Source organism: Andrographis paniculata, unplaced genomic scaffold, assembly GCF_009805555.1.
Source record: "Andrographis paniculata isolate CXL003 unplaced genomic scaffold, ASM980555v1 Contig37END, whole genome shotgun sequence".
Classification (NCBI taxonomy): domain Eukaryota; kingdom Viridiplantae; phylum Streptophyta; class Magnoliopsida; order Lamiales; family Acanthaceae; genus Andrographis; species Andrographis paniculata.
In genome coordinates, this window is record NW_026137570.1 from 6,724,715 (window position 1) to 6,751,876 (window position 27,162).

The window sequence follows — 27,162 nt, forward strand, 5'->3', positions numbered from 1 at the left end:
CATGACAACAATAAGCCATGTTTCTTAATTATAATGATTATTTATTTTATTTTATTTATATATATATATATATATATATGTAACAGGTTGTACATAGTCATAGTGTGCAAGCAAAAGCTACTTTTGTCAATGTATAATTATGAGCACAATTGCCACATTCTGTGCAGTTATTTTGTTATAAATTCATTTTGGATAAATTTATTATTTAAATTCTGCGTTTTTGAAAAAAAATATATATATTTTTATAAAATATTCTATCAAATATTATTTTAATATCAAATTTAAATATTTTTTTTTTCAAACCAATCAAAATACATTCTGCATTTTTGAAAAAATATATATATTTTTATAAAATATTCTATCAAATATTATTTTAATATCAAATTCAAATATATATTTTTTTTCAAATCAATTAAAAGAAACACACCCAAAGGTTTTTTTACTACGTAATTTTTCAACTTTTTAAAAGTAGATTTTTTATTTTCAAATTCTTATTTTAATCTACTAATTAAAATTAAAATCAAAACATAATTATTAGATAACTATCTAATACAATAGTCATGTTTATCGTTTTTGTCTGTCCCAAAATAATAGTCTCATTTTCTATAAATAATCATATCACTATAAAACTATCCTTACTTTTTCATTATTATTACACAATTACCACTATTTTTTACACTAATACACTCACAAGGGCAAAAATTCTTTTATTTATACTTTTTACCCACTACTAATATAATATCAATATTCTTTAAAATTTCGTGCCGAACATAATCTAAACTATAGTTTTGGGACGGAGGAAGTACTATTTTATGTGATATTTTTTTTTTTAAATATTGAATAGTAAATTTTTTTAAAAAAATATCATGTAGACAAAACACACCCTATAAAAAATAGTATAAAAAATAAAACTATAATTTAGATAATCTAAAATGAATGAACAATGAGAAATTGTATAAAATTTCTACATAATTAAATAAAGTGATATCCTTTACAATTACTTAGTAAATCCAAACATTTTTGTGGGACAATAATTTACTATATATATATATATAAATTTAAATTTATCTATTTATATCTATAGGAAAAAATAAGAAAAAAAAAAAAAAAGACCATCAAATGATTTGTTAAGGAAACTTGACAAAATTGACAAATAGTACTTAGAAAAATACTAGTTATATATGCAACTCAAATTTAATATTACCTTTGTCCGGCTTCAAAGGTTTCAATTATTTTTTTCGTATTGATTTTGAATATTAATTATTACATTAAACAGTAATACAAATTAAGAAAAAAAATTGTAAAAATACTCACATTAGTGCTTATAATACTGATAGAAGGATATTTGTAAAAATAAATAAAATTATACATAAATAAATAAGGATATTTTTAATATTAAGTATAATAATACAAAAGGTAAATATGACAATTAAAGGCGACAGGAGAAAGTATGAATTTATAAGTAGTGCCATGAATTTATATGTAAAAATTCATTTTCTATTCAAAAATTGTGATCAATAGTAATAAAATAATAGAATTCATATTTATTTGTATGTAATGCAATAATTTTTTTAATATTTAAATATAATTTTTTTATTCAATTTATTACATTTTTTTTAATTTTTTATGAATAAATTTATATAATGGTTTAAGTGTGCTAGTTTTATTGTAGGATTTTAATTTGAAGTTTTTTTTATTTATGAAAATTTGTGTCGATACAAAAATAATATTTCGTGTTAATTATTAATTTTTTAGAAAATGATAAGATGTATATATTATTTATGTTATGTTAATATGCATATATATTGTATTTTTTTATTAATATTAATTGAAAACTGTATTACCTTAAAATTGATGGGTGAGCAAAACTGTCTATCCCATAAATAGTTTATATTAAATAATTTTTTTTATATTATCGACACAATTTTTTATATTTTATTATTTAAATTTATTTATTTGGAATTTTATATTATATTAAAAAATAATGATATTTAATTGTTTAGTATATATGTATAAAATAATTTTAATATTTTTATTTTTTGTATTTTATTTTTTGAAGTATTATAATTTATGTAAAAATTAAAGTTATTTGTTATTAATATATTATTATTATTATAATTAAATAGATACTACTTCGTTCTATCTTACAAGAATAATACAATTTGTTTTTATGCTCTATTTTACTTTATATTAAAAATATTATTATATTTGTATTATAAAAAATTAATATAAATATTTTTATTTTTATTTTTAATTTATATTATTTATTAATATAATAATTAATATTTAAATATTTATATAAAAAAAATATTTTTTTAGTGAAACAAAAAAAAAAAAAATCGAAAAGAGTATAATATATGTATGTATACAAATAATCGTCAGCTTCGAGGTTTTTGTAACAAATTTCTGGTATGTATTTGTTATTATATTTATTGTTGGCATAATAATTTACAGAGAATTTATTACATCAACCAACTCTAACATAAATACTCTGACAACCACAGCAGGTAATAATAAATAAAGAGGACGAAAATTCCCACAAGCTCCCTGGACTCGAGGGCCCAATAAATCTACGCCCTTGATTGCACAACTAACGGTAGTGGATCAGTTCAACTAACCATGGTCCGGTAAGCGTCTTAACCAGAGTTAAGCCAAACCACCACTAAAGGCGAGCCACAAGGCACAAAAGCCCTAAACCACGCCCAAATCCAATAAAGAAAAATTGACTAAAGCAGCCCCTATTATGAAATTACCAAAATACCCTCACCCCCCACCTCCCCGAATGATTATTTATTAATCTAAAGTTTTTAAAAAATAACATTAAAAAGCCCTGAAACCAATGGAGAAGCAGTAGTCTCTCTCTCTCTCTTTCTTTCTCTCTCTCTCTAAAATCTCTGAAATTGGAGGACAATAAAATCTCAATGCGCCGTGAAATCGTCGCCGAGCATTTCCACCTGAGTGTTGCTTGACTCAGATCTGCGGAATTTGGCTGATTTTGTTGCGAATTTAAGAAATGAGTAAGGAGGAGTTTTTGAAGATCCAGGTCTGTGCATTTCGTCGTTTTTTATTGCAATGTGTTTGTAGAAATGTCTCTGAAGAAAACATTCATATTATTTTTGTAATTTTTGTTTATGAGCTCTAATTGTTAATTTTTTTTGTGGTTGCAGACTTGTGTTCTTAAAGTTCATATACACTGCGATGGATGCAAGCAAAAAGTGAAGAAAATCTTGCAGAAGATTGAAGGTATGCAAATCTATACATACATACAAACATATGTATATATATATGCAGAAGATTGGAAATTAGTTACTTTGTGAAATAGGATATGGAGAAGAGGAAGATTATGGTTTGCAGTTTGTTGTGAAGTTTGTGTTTTTGGAGGGACTGATTTGTTAATTTTGTGTTTTTGGGGTGGTGAAAATGAAAAATGTGTGTTTTTGAAGGTGTATATACAACAAAGATAGAGTCAGAGGTGGGGAAGGTGACTGTTGCTGGGACTGTTGATGCTTCTACACTCATAAAGAAGCTTATCAAGAATGGGAAACATGCTGAGCTATGGGGTGGGGGTGGGGGTGGGGGTGGGGGTAAGAATAACAACAATAACCATAGTAATAATAGTAACAATAATCAGTTGAAGAATTTGCAACAAATTGTGGGGGGTAAGAATGGTGGGGGTGGGGGTGGGAAGGGTGGAGGTGGGGGTGGGGGGAAAGGGGGGCAGCAGCAACCCAAGGGGGGTCAAAATAGCAATCCAAATCCTCAGATGATGAAAGGGATGTTGCCTCCTCAGCTAATGAAGGGCCCGAATATGTCCGGGCCGGGCCGGGCTTCGAGAGACTACGACGACGATTTCGACGAGTTTGATGACGAGGACGACGATGAATTCGACGACGAGGACGATGATTTTGAAGGCGGTGGTGGTGGTGCACCGGTCGGGAAGATGAAACCGGGAGGCGGCGGCGGCGGATTGCCGCCGATGCCTAATGTCTTGATGCAAAACGGAATGATGAATGGGGTCGGGAAGGGTGGCAGCGGTGGCGGTGGTGGTGGAAATGGGAAGAAAGGCGACGGGAAAGGTGCGCCGCCGATGATTCCGGCGAACGGCGCGAAGAAAGGTGGGAATGGGAATCAAAATGGCGGTGGCGGCGGCGGTGGTGGAAAGGCCGGAAAAAATGGCAGTGGTGGCGGTGGTGGTGGCGGAGGGCAAATTAAGAATGGTAACAATGGCCCTAATGGGATGATGATGATGCCTAATATGATCGGAAACGGCGGGCTGGGCCAAGGCCCAGGCCCGATGGCGAGCATGCCGATGGGCCACATGAGTAATCCGGCAATGGGCGGTGGCCCGATGGGCCACATGAGCAATCCCGGGATGGGCGGGCTCGGGCCGGTGCAAGGTCTTCCGGCCATGAATGGCGGCAGTAGTGGCGGGCCGGGCCAAATCACGGGGAACCCGTACTACCAGCAGCAACTTGCGGCGATGATGATGAACCAACAACAGGCCAACGGTAACGAGCGGTTTCAGCCGATGATGTACGCTCGACCGCCGCCGGCCGTGAATTACATGCCGCCGTATTATCCACCACCGCCGTATCCGTACCTTCCGCCGCCGGGGGAACGGGCCGACCAGTACTCGATGTTTAGCGACGAAAACGCCTCCGGCTGCGTCGTGATGTGAGCGAGAGAGAGACTTTCGATCCGACCGGAACACATCGACGACGGTCAAATGGGCCCGGCCCGATGGAAATTTGTAGTGTTTATTGTCGATGTTGGTGCTCGTGAGTTGATAGTTTGGTGACTTTTTCTTTTGTCGTTAGTGTTTTTGATGCTTTGGTATAAATACATGGAAACTTTATGTTTAATTCTCATTCTCAGATTATTAATTTTTAATTATAATTATATATTTGATTTGTTTGAACTCAAACTATTATTTATAATATTTTCCTTTTATTTAAAAATATTTATTTTTATTTTAATAAAAATTAATTATACATTAATACAAAAATATTTTTGATTTTTATTCAAATTATAAATATATAATTACAAAAATAATTATTTTATATTTAAAATAAAAATATCAAAAATATAAAAGTAAGTAATAGTAGTTACTTTTTTTCTTTTGCAGAAAAAAAAAGTTCAAAAATATAATAATTTTTTACTTAAAAAAAATAAAATAAATATTTTTCAATGACAATCTAAAAAGGAAAGTGAACATATATTTAAATGACGGGGGAGTACTATAAAATTCTAAATTGGTACATTGGAGTAGAACTAGAAGAGTATATGTTTTATTTAATTGTCAATTTTATTGAGATTTGCACCTTTATTTCTGATATTAATTTTTTATGTCCACGAAAATTATGCTCATTTAGTTGGGAGAATCTGAATAAATGTGAGTAAATATAATAATTTTTTAAATAAAAAACTTATACAAAAGATACTTTTTAAATTAAAATAAACAGAAAAAAGAAAAACATTCTATTACAACAAGAAAAAAAATTAATATAAATTTAAATGACAATAAAAGTATTAGTATTAATTATTTTTTTTATAAAAATAGCATATACTGAACATCAAGTTTTTATTTTAAAGAATTATGTCTAATAAATATTTTATTTAAAATTATTATAATGTAATTAAAAAATAAAAAAGATACAAATAAACTAATTTTGAATAAAAATAGTATTTACATTTATAATGTTGCATTATTCATTAATTTTTATTTTTTTTATCTAAAAATTTAATTTTTGAGTGATTTTGATATTTTAGATTCTTTTAAAAATAGTAAAATTTTAATGTAAAATCATAAATAAATATTGCATATGATATTGTAAATAGAGATTAATTTTTTATATAATACTTACCATAAAAATAGATATTGTGTATGATATTTTTAGAAAAAACTTTTTTTATAAATAATACTCCATCGGTCCATAAATATAATCTTAATTGGGTTAGATACGAGATTTAAGGAATATTAATATTATATTGGTAGTTGGTAAAAAATATGGATAAAAAATTTTTGTCTTTACGAGTGTATTAGTGTAAAAAATAGTAGCAATTGTGTAATAAAAATAAAAAATAGGGATAGTTTTACGGTGATATGATTATTTATAAAAATAAGACTATTGTTTTGAGACGGACAAAAATGGTAAACAAGACTATTGTATTGGGACAGAGAGTACAAAATTATATATATATATATTTCTTTTCAGAATATTATATTCAGTATCCAATTTTCATTTAAATTTTGTTATTTTCAAAATAAGTGTCCTATTGGTGTTATTGTGACAATTCTGGGGTGTGTTTGTTTGGGGATTGGATTTCTAATTCATTATTCATTCCATTTTTTTCAAAAAATATCAAATTAAATACTTATTTTTTATTTTTTATATTATACTAAAAATTAATTTTACATTCAACACGTCGCATCAATACCTATTTATATCACATCATACAACTATTCAAATTCAAAATTTTTACTATTTAAATCTCAACTCAAAATCCAAACCCCAAACAAACACACCCTTACTATGAATTCAACATATCGTCGAATTGCTTATCCTCAATCTGACTCGACTCAACTCGACTCGACTCATTTCATTAATAATTGAATATTTTTCAAAATTAAATATGGAAAAAAAGAATTAAGATGAGCATGTGTTGAAGGGACAAATGCATGATTTAAATAAATATGGTGACTAAAGTTTGGTGCAAAATTCATTACCATTTTTATGAGTTATTTTCAAATGTTTTTAAATATAATTTCTATTATTTTATTTAACGGTGAGATATATATATATATATTATTTATTATTTGAATATCACGGTTAGGATGATTTCTTTGTCTGTGTCTACCTATTTTTGTTAGTATTATGGGTAAACTGTTTTTTTTAGTCCCGTAACTGAACTTTTATTATTTTAGTCCCGTAAGTGGAGTCTGTCGCAAACTAGTCTCATAAGTGAAAAATTTTCGCTGTTTTAGTCCTCTGGCGCTGCAGACGCCCGCGTGACTCGCCGGAGGTGACGTGTCCGCCAGGTCAGCGACACCTGGCAGACACGTGGATTTATTTATTTTTTTAAATTTTTTTATTTTTTTAATTGTAACAAATAAAAAAATACAAATAAAATTTAAAATAAATTAAAAATAAGTTTTTAAAAAAATGTAAAAAATTAAAAAAATTAAAAAAAAAATCCACCTGTCCGCCAGGTCACCGACACCTGGCGAACCCGTCACCTCCGGCACCGGAGGACTAAAACAACGAAAATTCTTCACTTGTGGGACTAGTTTGCGACAGGCTCCACTTACGAGACTAAAATGATAAGGGGGTCCAGTTACGGGACTAAAAAAACAGTTTACCCTAGTATTATTTATTTTTATCCTAAAAAATATAACATTTTATAATATAATTTCTATACAAAATATCATACTCTCTCCTTAATGTAAATATTTGTTCATTTGACCTAGCATGAAATTTAATAAAAGTGAGTAATAATTGTTAATTTTTTCTTTTAGGGTGTGTTTGTTTGGGGGTTTGAATAATAAAAATTTTGAATTTCAATAGTTGTATGATGTGATATAAATAAGCGTTGATATGATGTTTTGAATGTAAAATTAATTTTTAGTATAATATAACAAATAAAAAATAAGTATTTGATTTGATATTTTTGGGGGAAAAAATAGGAGGAATAGTATATTTAAAATGCAATCCCCCGAACAAACACACCATATAGTAAAAAACAGTACAAAAATGAAGTAATTTTTTATTTAAAAAGGAAATGAGAATATTTTTCGATGACAACCCAAAAAGAAAAGTGAGCATAGATTTGAATGACGGAGGGAGTATTAATTACTCTCTCTGTCCTATAACTAGATATTCATTTGTTTTTTGTACTTAGTTTTAGAAATATTAGTATTATATTGGGATGTAATAGGAATAACGTGGAAATGATTAAAATAACCTTATTAGTATGTGATATAAAAATAATGACATTTGTGTAATATATTATAAATTATAAGGGTATTTGTAATGTTAGGTAGATAGTACAGTTACTAAAAAACTTTGTTATAAGACGGATTAAAATGAAAAAATTGATACTTTGTTATGGATCGGAGAGATTATTAAATTTGAAAAAATATAAATACAAAATAAAAACAAACTATATGAATACATTCTTATTTTTTTTATTCTCTACTAACAAAAAATAATCTAATATCTTTTATTTAAAAATTTTGACTTTTTTTATTTATTTATTCAATTTCTTCGCTAGTATTTTTTTATAATTTTTTTTTTCTCACAAATTATCACATCTCATGAGATCCAAAATCATTATTAATTTTGAAATAATTAAAGCACCTAAATTCTCCTAAAATACAACCAAATAAAACTTAGGGATATGTTAATATGAATTTCTTTTTATTTATTTATTTATTTGTTTGTTTTTTATTTATTTTTTGTTTTTCTTTTACAATAATGATTTACATAAAAAAAATATATATATATACTTTTTATATATTTGGTATGTCAAATAGCATTTAAAAATAAAAAGTATCTTAAAATTTATCCAATATTTAAATGTCAATATGCATACTTATAGGAATTGCACTAATATATAAATATAACTACCAAAAACAATAATTAAATTAAAAAAGGTTAGAAATATTTTAAATATAATTTAGATAAGCTGGATATATATTTTTTTTCAAAGACAAATTAGATTGATAATTTTTCTTTTTTTCTTTTTTAAAAAAAAGTGTTTTTTATAATTTACTTATGGTGAATAAAAAAATAATAATAAAATTGAGAGTTTGTACACGTTGTGTTGTTTTATGTATGCATTTTTTTATGTTAGATATGAAAAATTATATTTATAATATAAAAAATAAAATTTTATGATGAATTATTAATATTTTTTACGAGTGAATAAATATATTATGTTAATGGGTATATATATTGTATTTTTTTAATACTAATATTTATAGAGAATCGGTCTACCTAAAAAAATTAAATGAACAAACTCATTATTTTTATTATATGAATTTTTATTTAAATAATATTTTCATATATTATTTTATTAAAGAAAATATTTCATTCATCCCATAAAAAAAAGAGTAAATTATTTTTTTAGTCCCGTAATCGGATTCTTTTATCATTTTAGTCTCATAAATGGAGCATGTCGCAAACTAGTCCCATAAGTGAAAAAATTTCGTTGTTTTAGTCCTTCGGCGCCGGAGATACCCGCGTAGCTCGCCGGAATCCACGTGTCCGTCAGGTCAGCGACACTTGGCGGACACGAGAATTTGATCTTATTTTATTTATTTTTTTAAAAAGATTATTTTCAATTTATTTTTTATTTTATTTTTCTTTTTTAATTTGGTCCAATTGAAAAAAAAAAAAAAAATCTACGTGTGCGCCAGGTGGCGCTGACTTGGCGGGACACTTGGCGGACACGTGGATTCCGGCGAGCCACGCGGACGTCTTCGGCGCCGAAGGTCTAAAACAAGGAAATGTTTCCACTTTATTATGAGACTAGTTTGCGATAAGCTCCACTTGGATTAAAATGATAAGAGGATCCAGTTACGGGACTAAAAAAATAGTTTACCTAAAAAGAGTAGTAGTATTTGTTTTTTGCACATATAAAATATTAATATTATATTGATTTCTAATATAAAATACATAAATATTTTTACTAGTATTGTGTAATATAAAAGTAATATTTGTGTAATATATTGTAAATTTATAAAAGTATTTATTACTGAATTATAAAACAATACTCTTGTTTTGGGAATGAAAAAGTAATATATTTTTATTAAAATCGAGATGAATAATGATAATTTTAAATTAAAATTACAACCAAACACATCAAAAAATACATGTTAGCTTTCTATATTCATAATCTACACATTAAGGGTTTGTTTAGTTGTGATTTGGATTTTTATAATAATATAAATTTTGAATTTTAATAATTATATGATATAATATAAATAAAGTATATGAAATGATATTTTGAATACAAGTTTTTATACTTCATTCGTTCCATAAAAAAGATATTATATTCTATTTTTGTCCATTAAAAAAAATATATTATTTCCTAATTTAGTAATTGTATTATCTACCTAACATCATTAATACCCTTACAACTTTCAATATATTATGCAAATGTCATTAATTTTATATTATACAGTCTAATATGGATATTTTTATCTTTTCCACTATAAACTAATATAATATTAATATTAAAAAAATTACGTGTAAAAAAACAAATATTACTCTTTTTACTTGACGGAAGTAATAAAATATAGTATCAAATAAAAAATAGATGTATACTATAATTATTACTCCCTCCGTCCCACATACCGTGTCTGCTACACTGTAGATACGGTATTTTAGGAGGGGTATTAGTAAAAATAATTATCCGATAATATAAATAATTATAAATTAAGATTAAGATAACTAATTAGTTTAATTAAAATTAAAAAAAAATAAATTTAAAAATTTAAAATGAGATTAAAGTATGTAATCATTTTCCAAAAAAGGAAAATGACATGGTACGTGAGATGAACAGAAACGGCAACATAGACATGATATATGGAACCAATGGAGTATTAAATTAGAGAAAATTAAATTATTGTACATATAAATAGTAAAAATAGTAAAATCGATAAGAGAAAACATAACTAAATTATAAGTGACTTTTTTTTATTATTTCCTCCGTCTGAAAGGTTATTATTTTCTATTTTCGTTCGTACCAAAACAAGGTTATTATTTTCTAATTTAGTAACTGTACTACCTACCTAACATAATAAATGTATTTTTGTCTTTTTCACTATAATCGAATATAATACTAATATTAAAAAATCTACGTATAAAAAGCAAACGTCACTGTTCTAATTAGACGGACCGAGCATTATCTTTTTGTTCTTACAAATCCCCCGCCCCAAATGATCAAATTTGTTTTGAAAAGTGAAATAAAAAGGATGTATTTTAAAAATTAAATTTTTATTGAGCATAATATAAAAAATTATATTAAAAATTAAAAACATTTAATATTAAAAATACGATAGTGGCAATATACCCAACCCAATTCGAAGCCACTTTATAGAGTATTTAAAATCTTAATAGATAATGTTTTTTTTAAAAAAAAAAAAAATCAGTTTTTTAATTATTTATTTTTTATTATATTTTAAAAAAATATCACATTCAAATTATTATTTAAATTTTTAAAAAAACTTCTAAAAATATACCTAAATGAATATTCAAGGAATGATATAATTATAGGGCCTACCATAATCCATAACTTTACCTTCAATAAGACAAATTTTATTTTAATATAATCTTAATCAAAAGCTATCTTTATCTCAATAATTGAAAACCTAATTTTCTTTGGGCAATTGTTTGGTTAGATATTTCAATATGAAATCAACCGCTATTCATTTTATATAATTTCAATAAAAAATATATTATTTATTTTTATAGATATTAGATCAAAATATTATTTAAATAAAAATTTAAATCAACACTCAAATTAAATCAATTTTAAACTACAGACAAACAAGTTTTTCAATTTGTAATTTTTTTTTAATGTTTTATTACTATTTAATTTTACACAATTTTTTTTTAAAAAAAATATTTTTTATTTTACAATTCAAACCAAACACACTTATCAAATCATTATTTAAAAAAAATATATTAAAAATTACCAACCACCCATGCACATAATTTTAATTTCATTTAATTTTTAAAACTCATTTTTGTCATTATTTGAAATATGTTCAAACTTGATTTGAAATTTTATTCGATCGTACTCTCTCCGTCCTTTAACAGTTTACTTATTTTTTTATTTTCGTTCATCCCATAACAAAATATTTATTTTATTTTTTAGTAACTGTACTATCTACCTAACATTACAAATACCCTTTCAATTCACAATATATTACAAAAATATCATTATTTTTATATCATACAATATTAATAAGGGCAATTTAGTCTTTTTACTTTTATTTATATTACATTTCAATATAATACTAATATTTCTAAAACTTTGTAAAAAAAATAATGGATATATAAATATGAAATGGAGGAAGTACGTTGATTTAGTATGAACTTTGCCTGGTTGGAGGTTTGGCTTTGAGAATAGTAATAAAATTTAAATTTAAATAATTATTAATGTAATATAAATATATATTGATATAATTTTTTTAATATAAAATTAATTTTTAATGTAATATATAATAAATATATATTTAATTTAATGTTTTTTTTAATAAGAGAACGATGAAATTTTATGAATAGTAAAAATCAAGTTCAAAGCTAACAAATAAATTATATTCTCTATTTTCTCATAACTATAGTCATATTTGTGTTGAATATAAGATTTAAGGAATAATAATATTATATTAATAATGGTTAAAAAAATATGGGTAAAATACCTTTTTACCATTGTAAGTGTATTAGGGTAAAAAATAATTGTATTTGTGTAATAATAATAAAAAAGTAAAAATAATTTTACGGTGATATGAATATTTATGAAAATAAGATTATTATTTTAAAATAAATAAAAATAGTAAACAAAATTATTGTATTGATACATAAAGAGTATACAAATTTCAATAATCTCGCTTAGTTTAGTTTTAATTGTCTTTTTTTTTTTATCGTTTTTATCATTTTTAGTTGGAATATAATATAAATTTTATTTTAAAAGCTAAAATAATTGCAAATATATAAAAGGTAAATTTTTTAATTTATAATAAAAAAATAATTATTTAAAAATCTTGTAAATATACTTTAGAACAATAAAAATTGATAGAATAAAGTATTTTTTAAAAAATTTAAAATAAATATTTGTAATATTTAGATATAAAATTAATAGACCTATATTTTTTTTATTAATAATACATAGAATGTGAATAGAATTAATTTTAATTTGGATTAAAACCAATCACACCCGTAAATATAACTTTAATATCTAAATTTCAAATTTTTATTATTTAGATTCGTACTTTTCAAGAAAATATACTACTTCCGTTCAATTTTAAGGATCTCATTTATTTTTGCATAGTTCTCTTTGAATATTAATTATTATATGAAAATATAGTACAAATTCAGAAAAAATGACAAAAATATTAATATTAGTATCTTATAATACTATTATAGTGGTATTTATGTAAAAAATTATACAAATATAAAAATATTTTTAATATTAAATACAATAACAGTAAATAAAACCTTTAAAATCGAATTTATTTTTTTTCATAAGACATTTCATCGTATGTTATTTTATTATCAAATTTAAATCAAAATTTTCCAAATCAAAATAAAAGAAATATTTTTATTTTTTATTTTTAATTTGGAGTAGATTGAATATTTGGATGAAGTGGGAGACACCATCATCATCTTTGCAATGATTATATTTGACTATCTTGACTTGTACTAGGATTCAATTTATGACTATATTCTATAAGCAAATAATCATTTAGAAGTAGAATAATATTGTACTCTATTTTTTGTTTTATTATTATTTTTTTAATATTTATTCCGTTCCACTTTTTTTGTATGAAGTTTTAGTTTTATTAGTATTATATTGAAATATAGTACAAGTAAAAATAAAAAGATTAAATTACTTTTATTAGTATTGTATGATATAAAAATAATGACATTTGTGTAATATATTGTAAATTGGAAGGATATTTGTAATGTTAGGTAGATAGTACAGTTACTAAAAAAGAAAATAGATATTTTGTTATGGGACGAACGAAAATGAAAAAATAGATAGATTGTTAAGGGACGGAGGGAGTAGTAAGTTAAAAAAAAAAATAATACTCTCTTCGTCCCATTGAAAAATTGTCACTTTTTATCTTCGTCTGTCATAAAATAAAGTTATTATTTCTTAATTTAGTAATTGTATTAACTATCCAACGTAATAAATATCCTTCAAACTTACACTATATTGCACAAATATCATTACTTTTATATTACATAATACTAATATGATATTTTTGTTATTTTTATTACAACTTAATATAATACTAATATTAAAAAATCTACGTGTAAAAAGTAAACGATAATTAATATATTTGTATGTCCTACTTCAATTGACATGTTTTTATATTTGGTAAAGTTTACTAAATTTAAATATACTTAATAAATATAATTAATTAATTTTATAATATATAACATCGCATATTATACAGGGTCCACTCAAAACTCTTTTATTTATATTTTTCTTTTCAATAAACAAATATTTTTATTTACATTTAAAATTCTCTTTTTATAAAGTAATTTATTTTAGTTATAAATATATATATTTATTTATATTATTTAAAAATTTTATTCTCTATAAAATAATGTTCATATTATATATATTTTGTTTAGATATAATATTTCAAATATTTAAACACATATTTCAAATTTATTTTAATTATATATATCAATTCTTATTTTAAAATTAATAACAATATTATTCATATAAAAATATAATAAAATTATATTATAACTAATTAAACTACTCTACTTTAAATAACGTTGATTAGTAAGAATATATAGAATAATTTTTATAATTTTGTTTTTATAAGTATAAAAAAATATTAAAATTAAAAGTATTTTGATATTTATATATGAGTTATTTTTATTATAATAAAATGACAAGGGGATCTAATCACGGGATTAAAAAAATAGTTCACCTTTAAATAAATATAGTAGATATATTATATGAGATTTATTTAAAAAATTGATAAAAAAAAAAATCCGATAAATAGAAAAATAGTACAAATTTGATTAAAGTAAAAATAACAAAATTATAGATAAAAAAAAAAATGTTTACAATAACCGAATTACACATAAATTTAGCGGATGACCAAAAAAAAAAATATATATTTATAAAAAAATTAATTAATTACATAATAATAATAATAATAATAAAATTTAGAATCAAATCACATAAAAAAACATTTACTTTTAAGATAAAAGTAATACTCCTTTTTTTAATCGAAGTAACATAGAATAAATTATCGTAATCATTGATAATTTATTATCATATATATATATATATATTCTATTTTTGTGTTCTTCTTAAGTTTAATTTAATTTTTTTTATTATGTCATCATTATATATATTTAATTTAATTTTATAAAATATTATATTCAAAATCGCTAATAGAATTAGTAGTAAAAAAAATTTTATAAATAGCTTTTTTTATATTAAAAAAGAGAATTTTTTGATCATATAACTAATTTATACATTTTAATATTATATTTATTTATAAAATACTATAATTTATCAGAAAACTTCTATAAATTATTTATATACTTCATCACTCCAATTTCAATTGTCTCTATTTTATTTTTATCTTTCTTTTTTTTTTTTTTTTGACATTCTTATTTTCATAAATAATCATATCACCGTAAAATTACCTCTACTTTTTCATTTTTATTACACAATTGTCACTATTTTTTACACTACTCACAAGAGCAAAAAATTCTTTTATTTATATTTTTTATCAACTACTAATATAATATCAATATTCTTTAAATCTCGTGACCAACGAAATTAAGACTATAGTTCGGGGACGGAGGGAGTATTATTTTCATAAATTGCAATCCGATCCAATGGGCCTAAATTGAAATTTTAAATTGGACCAATGTACACTTTGAGAAATTGCTATGCCACTTTGAACCCAAATTTGACAAAAATAAAAAATAAAAAATCCAACCTATGTTTACTTACAATTTGGTTTTAATTTTTTTACTAATTATTTTTGGAAAGTTATATTATTTTCTTTAATAAAATATTACATCCAAATCACATTTCCAACAACAAAATTAATTAAAAAAAAAAAACCATAGGCATTTTTTTGAATTGACTACTTTTTTTTTTTTTTTTTTTTTATTTTATCGTTTCTCGATTTTGTTTTTATTTCATTTCTAAAAAGAAATATATATATATATATATTAAGATATATTGTATAGAAAATGTTCATTTTTTGTGATTGATTTTAGTTTCATAAAAAATAAAAATAAAAAATCATCAATTCACTTTAATTGTATTTTAAGTTTTATAATTTATAATTTTTTTAATTTTAATTAAATTATTTAATTATCTTAGTTTTGATCTATAATTGTTTTATTATACAATAATTATTTTTACAAATATACTTTTAAATTTTTATTAATTATATTTTACCTAAATTTTTGTATTTACATAGTCCGAACACTTTTCTCATTCCATTCGAATGTACCACTTTGGAGTTTTATAATAGATTAAAAAATAATAATATTTGATTAGTCAGTGAAAATATGTATAATGTTTTCATATTTTTACCCGACTTTATGTATAAAACAATGGGAACATTTTCCATAATTTCTTTTTAAAATGAAAAAGTAAATATTTAATACTCCCTTTGTTCCGGTTATCGTATCTCGTTTATCGTAGACACGAGAATTTAGAAAAAATATAATTATTAAATAATTAAAAATATATTAATAAAAATAATTATAGTAACTTAAAATAATTTTAGATTAAGATTAATATAATCAATCAGTCTAATTAAAATTTAAAAATTTATAAATTTAAAAATTTAATATGTAATTAAAATATATAATTTTTTAAAAAAAATTAAAAGTAACAAAATAAGTTTAAGTTGGAAATAGAAAAATAGACAAGGGGACAGAGGGAGTATGATATTTTATAAATATATATTTTATATAAGGGAAAAAAATCAATTTTGGTCTTAATATAATAAAAATTTATCAATTTTAGTCACAATATAAACAATTTCAATCAATTTTGATTCAATTATAAACAATTTTAATCAATTTTGGTCTCACCGTTAAAAAAAACTAACGGAAATTTTGGTTATATTAGACCAAAAGTGATGAATTTTTTATATTATGACCAAAATTGATAAATTTTGATTATATTAAGACTAAAATTAATTTTTTCCCTTTATATAAATATTTAAAGAAAAAAATAAAATTAATCTATATAAAGAAAAAACAAAATATTAAAATCGAAAAACACACCATAGAAAACTGCAGATGATATTCTGGAAGTATCTATGGATCGACAGTTTGGACAGTTTCAGCGCGTGTCTCCGCCATTGCCGATAACTGTCCGCTCCTTCCGCCGCCCAGAACCTCTATAAAATCACCCCAACCGCCACCGGGAATCCATGGCCGCCTGTGTATTGCTGAAACGCGCGTTATCGATTCGACCAGTCATGGCATCTTCCCAGTCCTTCTCCTCTCTCACCGTCGGTACCGATCTGATTTCCGCCGCGCCGGACGTCTCCCTTCAGAAGGCCCGCACTTGGGACGAGGGGATGTCTTCCAAGTTCGCCACTACTCCAATTAAGGAGATTTTCAAGGTACCGCGCTCCAATCGATTCTCCGTTCCGTTTTTTGTTAGCGAATTTCTTCAGCTAGGGTTTCTGATGAATTTCTGATTTTATCTTATTTTTGGATTTTTCAGGATAAGAAGGTCGTCGTCTTTGGCCTTCCTGTAAGTGATTGAAATTTTGTTGTTGAGCATTAACTTCGCAATTGCTTGTTCTGTTGACGAGTTTGTGCTTCATTTCTCCATTGTAGATGACTTAGGTTTTGTAGAATTGTACAAATTTGGGGGTTTTGCTAAGACATGAACTCAATTCAGTAATTTGATAATTGAATGAACACAGGAACTCAGTTTTGCAATATCAAGAATATATATATATGAAATTATATATTCAGAACTGCGAATTTGAATTCGAATTCAATCCAATAATGTGTTTGGCTGTGTTTTAGGTGTTTCAGGAACTTTTGGATTTGACTTTTTTTCGAATTGAACATAGCCAGTGGATGTGATGTTCTATTGGATCTTTAAATTGGAGATTAGTTTTGGATGTAATTCGATCATCGATCATATGTAATTCAAGGTTGCTGTTCCGTTTTTTGTAGCAAAATTTCCTCATTCTATACATATATATAGATATGAATTCAGGGCAGTGATTTTGAATCCGATTCAGTAATGTGTCTCAGGAAGTTTTGGATTGGAACATTTTTTTAGATCATTTAAATTAATGTATTTAAAGATTCTTGTTGGTTGTTGGTAGCATTTTTCTGGCTGATTATAGCTGGGGATTTATATCCTTAGGGTGCATACACCGGAGTTTGTTCTTCGGCGCATGTCCCGAGCTATAAAAACAATATCGACAAATTCAAGGCGAAGGGAGTTGATTCGGTGGTATGTGTGGCTGTGAACGATCCCTTTGTTATTCATGCCTGGGCAGAAAAGCTTCAGGCTATGGACGCCGTAAGTCGATCATTTGCTCTATAAATCCATATTTGTCGATCTAACTTGCTATTTCTAATTTTCCCTATTCCCGACATGTTTAATTTCTAATCATTAGAATGAGGTTTCATATGTTTCATATATTATGATCCCTAATACTTAGGTTTTGTTTGTTTACATTCTTCTGTAGATGGAAAATTAGAATAGTAAAATTTTAGGAAAATCTACCAAAATAAGTTTTTGATTTGAAATTGAGATTTTGATTTAAATAGTACTCAATTCTGGCACATTTATCATGTCCACCATTCCATTTTCGTCTCTTCCATTTTGATTTGAAACGAATTATACATTTTAATCTTATCTTAAATTTTTTAATTTATAATTTTTTTATTTTAATTAGATAAATGAATTTCTAAACATTATATATATGTAAGAAATAGAATACATTGCCTCGAATAAAAGCTAGATGAACTCTTGTAAATGATCTATCTAACTACAGATTGAGTTTTACGGAGATTTTGATGGGAGCTTCACGAAAAAGCTTGGCTTGACGGTCGATTTATCTTCTGCTTTACTCGGGCATCGCTCTAATAGGTACTTTATTGTTTTTATTTTCTAGTCTGACATTGTTAGTTTTTCTTACATAGTTTGTCGAGAAAATTAATGGTTGGTTTGGACAGGTGGTCGGCCTATGTAGTAAATGGTAAGGTTCAAGTTCTTAACGTGGAGAAGGCAGCATCCGAGATTAATGTTTCGGGGGGAGAAGCTATGCTCGGACAGATTTAATTAACTAACATATCTAGTGTTTTTTTTTTTTTTTCTTCGGTGATCTATTCTGGTTTTGGTTCTCTTTCTGGTTCGACTTTAAATCTTTGACAGATATATATATATATATGTATGCATAATATGATCCTAATACTTATAGGTTCCAATGGGGACTCCTTTTTCCGGGACAAATTTGTTGGCGTTATTATGTACTACTGTATGTAATAAGAAATACATATGCTGAAGATTTCTAGGGTTTGCTTACAAGCAATTTTTTTTACATGATTTTTGATATATATACATACTATGCATTTTATTTTTTACAAAAAATCAACAATTTAATTGAAAATATTTTTTTTTATATTATTAAAAAAAAATATTTCCTACAACATTTGAGTTCGGTTACTTTTATATATCATGTAATTAATTATTATTTCTAAATTGTATGGTTAATAATACTCCTTCCTCCGTCCAGAGATATACATATATAACTATTTCATTTAATACTCTATTTTTTTTTTTACAAATATCCTTATTTTATATCATATACTACTTTTACTTATACACTATAATTAAAATACTATTATTTTTTAAACTCAAGTAAATGTATACTTTATCCGTGGACGAAGGAAATATTACTTATATATATATAAAATTAATAATTCTTTTATGGTCTTGTTTTTTTATTTTTGTTCGTTTCAAAACAATTTGTCTTATTTTCTTATTTAGTAGCCGTCGTTCTCATTTTATAACAAAATTATTCATTCTTTTAATTGAACAATTGAAATATGACTAGCAAGCTTTGATGTACTTTATTTATTTATCTACATTTTTTTTTTGTTTGCCGAACCAAGCATCGTACAAATGAGAGGTGTATTTGAACTTATGATCGTAAATTCACCCTCACATCATTAGACCCTTTTTTTTTACTCTATTCGGCTGCTACTAAACTTTTATTTTTTGGCACATATCAAAATTTCTTAATTCATTTTTTTTTTTTTTTAAATAACCCTCTTTATATTTTTTCACATTACTTTTTTTGAACATACATTAGAGCTATTATCGGGATCCTATTTCGTATCCTTTTTATTCATTAATTGTTACTTTTTCTTTTGTAAAGACCGATGTGGTTTGAATTTACTTTTATTTTGGCAATTTATTTTCTTTTTTGTTTAGAATATTTGTATATAATTTATCTGAAAAAAAACGAAAAAATATATATAAATTTGTAAATAAAAAATTGAAATATCCCAATAGTAAAAATTCTGAAATAAATTTAATAGAATTTGATTGTATTTTAGCAAAAACATAAAATAAAAAAATTATCTAATCAGTTCATACCAAATAAACTAAACTAAACTCCAAAAGAACACAGGCAATACTTTATATCATGTCGAACTATTATTCGTCCTAAACTCCGACATTAGTTCCTACCCGATCGATTATAAACGCCTATGATGCAATAACTTTACTACATTAAAATCCACGCCCCGTCTTCAAACTAGATGAAAAATTACGCCTACTCTATAAACATTATTTCCCGACATTATTTGCAAGAGAAATCATTCGAAAAGTATCAATTTCATATTCCAGACAAGTTTCCCATTTATTGCACGTAATAGTAAATAAAATGGATCGAATAAGCATTAGCGTACCTCCTTTTTTTTGGTGTGTGTGTTTTTTTCCCGGGAGCTTATAGCTTTAGGTGTTCTTCAACCTCGGTTTTGTTACCAACAAGAACCTCCTCAAAGCGATCAATAGAACCCACGTTGTTTTCGTCACTTTCTCCTTTATCATAAGCAGCACGGCCGAGCTGAGGACAGTCTTGAGCATCTGAGCCTGTAGTCCTTTGAAGAACCCGAGCACACCTTCTCTTTCCCAAATGGAAAGCAGCGTTGCTGTCATAGATTTTTGGGATTTGGACTTGGGTTTGGTCTCCTCGTCGTCTGACTTACTTGATTGTATCACCACTTTGCACCTGTACATGAAAACATCACGCTCAATGCTTGGCCTACAAACAATTTTAGGCCGATTGGATAAGGTAGTAGCGGCAATTATGTCAAGATTGACGCAGCCGCGTGATATGCGTATAGACAACTATTCTATATGTATACACGGGCATAGGTCAGCTGATCAGATCAGCATATGCTATACAATTAATAAGTAATCAACATATATTTATATATATCTCCGTATATTATATATTATATTATAACTCAGTATGTATCGTAGTGTGTAAATATATGCTAGTTATGTGTATAACATATGTTGATCCGGTCAGATCAACATTAAACTAACTTGGCCACATCTAACACTTACTTTTCACTTAAAACATTACATTTAAAACCAATTTTCACCTCAAATTTCTCTAAATGGAAAATTCGGAAGAACTCAACCACTAAAACTGAATCAAAACACAGGTAAGCACACCCTGAATGATCTAAAACTTAATTCTAAATTCCTAATTTATCAGTTTTTTTTAACACAAAATTATCAGTGAGGTTAGTTATACAATCATAAATCCTAATAAGCTATCTCAAAATAAATCTAAACTCAATTTAAGAGCTCATAAAAGTAGAAAATAGGAAAGCATAACACATCTTCTATTATATTTTATACTTATTAGATTTTCTTAATTCAGAAATTTGTTAACGGGTCAACTATGTTTCTGTTTGTTTGACATTTTTTTTTTCTATCGGGCTCATCAGATCCAGCGTAACTTGCCCGAAACCCATGTTTTTGTGTTATGTTTTCAGGTCGGAATTATCATAAGGTACTTAACTTTCTGCCTTAGCTTATAGCATAGTCTCAAAATGATAAAAATCGGGAATGTAGACATGTTACCTTATAGCAGGATAAGTTAGACATGTGGCGATGCACTTCGAGACTGCACCCAACACGAATGCAGAAAATGCAGATAGCGCTTCCGGAGATGATACATCATCTGCGTGCTTCGTTTTCTCCTTCAGCATTCTATTCTTTAACTGATCAAAAACTGTGTACTGCAAGTCATGATAAAATACAACATCGTAAAACAATTACTCATTCGAATATTTTGGATCATTGAAGAATTTCTATCACATTTGCACAACAGCAATATTAAAATTCATTTGTTCTAAATTGTTGGAGACCCTGATTAGCTCTCGAGAAATGGTGCACATAAGACTATGAAAAGAATCCACAGAAAATAACAGCACCGGTACCTGTATAGAAGGATTTGTGGTAAGAAGTAGAGAAATGCCTAAACCATCGTATGCATCGGTCCAAGTGCCTTGCGAGAGGGATTCCAATAGACCTTTCGATTTCCCAAATTCACTTGTTTGCATTCTTGCAGATGCTGTATCAAGAGGCTGAATCAATAGAACTTAAATCAGGACAACAAAGCTGACAGAAATGCAATACAAACCCACAAATGAAATTAACGCATGAGCTCACTTGGACGGTTGTGAATATCTATCTTCTAACTGATGCAATCATCTTGCATATTGCCCCCTTGTGATATATAAGATGTTTTTTAAAAAGGCCCTCATGGAAACTAAACAAATTAATAACCCCTGGTAGTCCATACCCCCACCACACACACAAAAAATGTATTGGTTGTTTTATTTTGTGGATTTTCTTTTCACTGTTCAGTTAATTTCCCTCCTAAAAACACATCAAATCGAAACAAATATTTTTTCTTTTTTATATTATAATCAAAATCAATTTACATTCAAAACATCACATCAATACCTAATTATATTACATCAAGCAGCTACTCAAATTCAAAACTTTATTATTCAAATATCCAAACTCAAAATTCAAACCCTCTAACAAATACACCGTATATTTCACAATATAAGTGAATAACTTCCATAGGACTAATTCGAACATTGCATACTTTACAGGAAGTTAAGATGCAATTTAAACATTTTTTCTGAGTGCTCAAAGACTAACAGATTATACCACCTCGGATACACGGCATACAACAAAAAGTTTCTGCTTTAATACGAACACAAGCTACTAAAAGTAGAACATCAATGAACTTGGACTTGCCTGAGTAACTATTGCTGTGCAAGCACCAGCAGCAGCTGCAATGACTAAGTTTGCCGTAGTTCCTATGGATTTGGATCCGCTTTCCCTCAAATATAATCTCTTAAAGAAGCTGTATCCGTAGAAGTAGACAAACTGAGCAATAAGAGAGTGCAAATTCTTTGTCCCTAGCCCCTGGTACAATGATAGAAACTGACCATTGGATATTGCTTCCCAAAATACGTCGGATATGCTCCTGTTATCCACACGGAAATCAAATTGCATCATCACTATCAATATCGTGTCCCACTCATTATTTGGCTCAATGATGAACACAAAAATTAACGGTTGCGCAATAATTCCATTTTCATTGTCCAAACTCGACAGTACAAACGCCACTATGGAGAAAATTACATAGCCAACAAATTAACTGAAGAAATTTCATTAGGGACCATACAGTTCAACACAAGAAACTGCGGCACTTTGAAGCTCACAAATGTTATTCATAACATTAAATGCTTAGGGTGTGTTCGTTTGTAAGATTTTTGCAAAATCTTACTATTCATCTCATTTTTTTCCCCTAAAAAACATCAAAACAAACACCTATTATACTAAAAATTAATTTTACATTTAAAACATCACATACAACTATTCAAATTCAAAACTTTTACTATTCAAATCCCAACTCAAAATCCAAACCCTCAAACAAATTATATTTTTAGATTTAAGGAAAAATGAATTCCAATCAATATTTTATTGACAAATCCATTAACTCAGCATTTATGAATAATATGAAAACAGATCAAAACCTTTAAAGCAATGCATAGTATGAAGCCTTACAAGAAGATGATCATAAATTTTTATTTTTATTTTTTTCTCACAAATTCATTAACAACAATTTTAACTTCTAACAAAGATCTCAAAGTGTCTGATTCTAATTACAAACTGAAAGTAGAATGTACAAGTTTTGCACACAGCTCCAAAGTGTTCTTCTCTAATTTCAGCTGGAACAGAAAATTCAAAGTTTTTTTACCTCAATTTCAAAGCGTAAGTATCTAATCACCACCATAAACGATTAACAAGCTTATCTCAAAAATTTTCAGGATTATCAAACTCAGTCAATTAACCAAATTATCAATTTTACAGACAAGAAAGCGAATCAGGAAGCACCTGTATTTTTGGTGATGATGAGCTCGATTCTCAGCCTGATACTTGGACTTACAAGTGTCGAGCGGATACAAAACGGTGGTGCTGACCAGAGCACCCACCGCGCCGGACGTCGCCTCCACCAACGACTCCATCGGAGCAGAAGATCAACCTTGGAAAGGATCGATAAATTAAACGGAGCACATCCGCAGAGATCGCGCAAGTGGACGGTGAAGACAGAAATAGAGAAATCGAAATTATATATTGTTAAATATACTTGCGGGGCAGGGCAGATTCCGGCGACCTCGGGCACGCAAACCGATGGCGACGGTGCGGCGATTCCGGGCGGCGACGATGGCTTTCAGAGCAAATGGATAGATTCGGTTTTGAGAATTGAATATATTATTATTATTTTATTATTATTATTATTATTATTATTAGTATTATTAAATGTAGTAATTATTATTTCTTCATTGAGTTAGGTGGTAGGACTTCCGTGTTTATTTTTATAAGACTCTCGTTACCTAAGCAAAGTTGTTGGTATTTAATAACTTTTACTAATTAAAAATATCAAATTAAATATTTATTTTTAATTTTACAAAAATAACAAATAATATTTATTTTACATTATATTAAAAAATTATTTAAAATTTTTCAATTCAAAATTTAAATTTAAAAAATATATTTTTAGAGTGTTTTTTTTTTTTTTTTTATTTCAAATCAAAATTTTTACTATTCATTTTTACAAAATACTTTTATCTGTCAACGAAAATTAGTGATATGTCTTTCGTAATTTATAAAAGAAATATAACTAATTTTTTATGGACAGAAAGAGTAACAAAAATATCATCTAAATTTCAAATCAAAATTAAAGATTTAATTATATATTTATGTGAGGTATAATAAAATATATAGTTAATACATAAACAAATAAAAATAAAATCGAAGCTAAGAAGAATAAATTCGACAATATGCATGATGTTATTTTTCATCAGTAGAAAAAAGTTAATTTTGGATGTGTTTCTTTTATCAAAAACTTTATGTTTCTATTATTTAGACTCTGTTTTTTTAATATCAAAATTAAACCAAATTTTTCTCAAATCCATCGAAAGAAACGCACCCTTCAATATTCAATAAACTAACCTACTGAATCCTAAAAGTTAATTTTTTAAAAAATAAAATTAATACAACAAGCTAGGATAATAAATTCGACAATATGCACAATATTTTGATAATTCAGTATTTTTCATCAGTCAGAAAAATTAATTTTAATATTCGATAAACTAACTTATTGAATCCTAAAAGTTAATATGACAAGCAAGGAAGAATAAATTCGACAATATACACAATGTTTCAATAATTCGGTATTTATTTTCACATCTACCATTAAAACATTCAAAATGGCTCCAAAAACACCGTAATAAATTCAAAAATCGATTTAACCCGATTAACTCATTTAATTTAATTTAATTTAATACGATAAAAAAAACAATAATAATAAAATAAAATATAAAAAAGAAAATAGCAAGAAGTAATACCTTAATCCGACCGTTGATTCTTTTCTCATTTTCTGATTTCTTTGTATCAATAATTTATGAGCCATTGAAGGAAGGATTCACAGAATTTGTTTAACTAAAAATGAAGGGTTTCTGATATGAAGTGAAAGAAAAAAGAAGAAGAAATATATATATATATATATAATATAATATAAATTAAGGTTATCTAAGAAGAAGAAGTTATGTCCACTTCTTACTTATCACTACATTTCTTGGTAACCTCCAAAATTATTTGGGGCTTCAAATGTAAATATGGCAAAATATTGGGGTGGGAAATTGCTACAACGAAATTTCTGTTGCCCCAAAAATGATTTTAATTTTGGGTTTGTTGATCCTTTGAATGCGTTTGTTTTCCAAGATTGTTGAAAATAAATTTCTGCTGATGCGCGGTATAAAAAATTCTATAGAAAATATAAAAATAGTAAATACGTTTTTTTCACATAGTTTTATAAATATTAATATTATATTAAATGCGGTAGGAATAAAAGAAAATGACTAAAATCATTTTATTAGTATGTGTGATATAAAAGTAATGGTATTTGTGTAATATATTGTAAGTTGTAAGGGTATTTGTAATATGAGGTAAATAGTACAATTATTAAAAAGAAAAATACATATTTTTATTGAACAGAATAAAATGATAGAAAAATTATTTTACATGAATAGTTCTATGTGCTTTTGTCCATCTTATTGTATATTTTAAGTGTCATGTCATTTAAAAAAAATAAATAAATTATAGATATTTTAATCTTATTTTAAAATTATAAATATATAATTCTTTTAATTTTAATTATACTAATTATTTATTTTAATTTATAATCGTTTTTATTATAATAAAATTAGTGTGTCTTCTTTTACTCAAAACAAACCAACATATTTTTCTGAAAAAAAAAAAAAAGTATATACTATATGCATTAATTATTTTTTACATGATAAACTGTTTTTTTAGTTCCTGACCCTTTATCATTTTAGTCCTGTAAGTGAAGCATGTCGCAAACTAGTCCCATAAGTGAAAAAATTTCGTTGTTTTAGTCTTCCGACGCCGGAGACGCCCGCGTGGCTCACCAGAGGTGACGTGTCCGTCAGGTGTCTGGCCGGGTCAGCGACACCTGGCGGACAGTGAAATTTTTATTTTTTTTATTTTTAATTGGACCAAATAAAAAAATAAAAAAATACAAATAAAATTTAAAATAAATTAAAAATATGTTTTTTTTAAAAAAAAAAAAAATCCACGTGTCCGCCAGGTCAGCGACACCTAGTGGACACGTCACCTCCGGCGAGCCACGTGGGCATCTTCGGCGCCGGAGGACTAAAACAACGAAAATTTTTCACTTATAGGACTAGTTTGCAACAGACTCCACTTATGACGGGACAAAAAAACAGTTTACCTTTTTTTATATTATATACCCAAATTTTTATA

The 27,162-nt window shown here is 26.4% G+C and overlaps 3 protein-coding genes across 4 annotated transcripts; 2 read left to right on the forward strand and 1 right to left on the reverse strand.

The window, feature by feature from the left end:
* Positions 1 to 2,815: 2,815 nt before the first annotated feature.
* LOC127250182 (heavy metal-associated isoprenylated plant protein 33-like) lies at positions 2,816 to 4,903 on the forward strand. The gene is made up of 3 exons (XM_051273342.1): positions 2,816 to 3,043; positions 3,168 to 3,243; positions 3,444 to 4,903. The coding sequence occupies exons 1-3, from the start codon at positions 3,014 to 3,016 to the stop codon at positions 4,676 to 4,678; spliced, it is 1,341 nt and encodes a 446-aa protein (XP_051129299.1). The 5' UTR covers positions 2,816 to 3,013; the 3' UTR covers positions 4,679 to 4,903.
* A 12,121-nt stretch (positions 4,904 to 17,024) lies between these two features.
* Positions 17,025 to 19,282, forward strand: LOC127250290 (peroxiredoxin-2F, mitochondrial). The gene is made up of 5 exons (XM_051273483.1): positions 17,025 to 17,362; positions 17,467 to 17,496; positions 18,127 to 18,285; positions 18,764 to 18,858; positions 18,945 to 19,282. The coding sequence occupies exons 1-5, from the start codon at positions 17,168 to 17,170 to the stop codon at positions 19,048 to 19,050; spliced, it is 585 nt and encodes a 194-aa protein (XP_051129440.1). The 5' UTR covers positions 17,025 to 17,167; the 3' UTR covers positions 19,051 to 19,282.
* Positions 19,283 to 20,384: 1,102 nt separating this feature from the next.
* On the reverse strand, positions 20,385 to 25,857 carry LOC127250289 (peroxisomal adenine nucleotide carrier 1-like). Of its 2 annotated transcripts, none has more exons than XM_051273482.1 (6): positions 25,725 to 25,857; positions 24,211 to 24,358; positions 23,065 to 23,296; positions 22,233 to 22,379; positions 21,874 to 22,031; positions 20,385 to 21,007 (listed from the first exon to the last, which is right to left on the reverse strand). In XM_051273482.1, the coding sequence occupies exons 2-6, from the start codon at positions 24,339 to 24,341 to the stop codon at positions 20,731 to 20,733; spliced, it is 945 nt and encodes a 314-aa protein (XP_051129439.1). In that variant the 5' UTR covers positions 24,342 to 24,358; positions 25,725 to 25,857; the 3' UTR covers positions 20,385 to 20,730. The 2 variants fall into 2 exon arrangements, with proteins under 2 accessions (XP_051129439.1, XP_051129438.1); XM_051273481.1 differs by lacking the exon at positions 25,725 to 25,857 and adding an exon at positions 24,464 to 24,609.
* Positions 25,858 to 27,162: the final 1,305 nt, after the last annotated feature.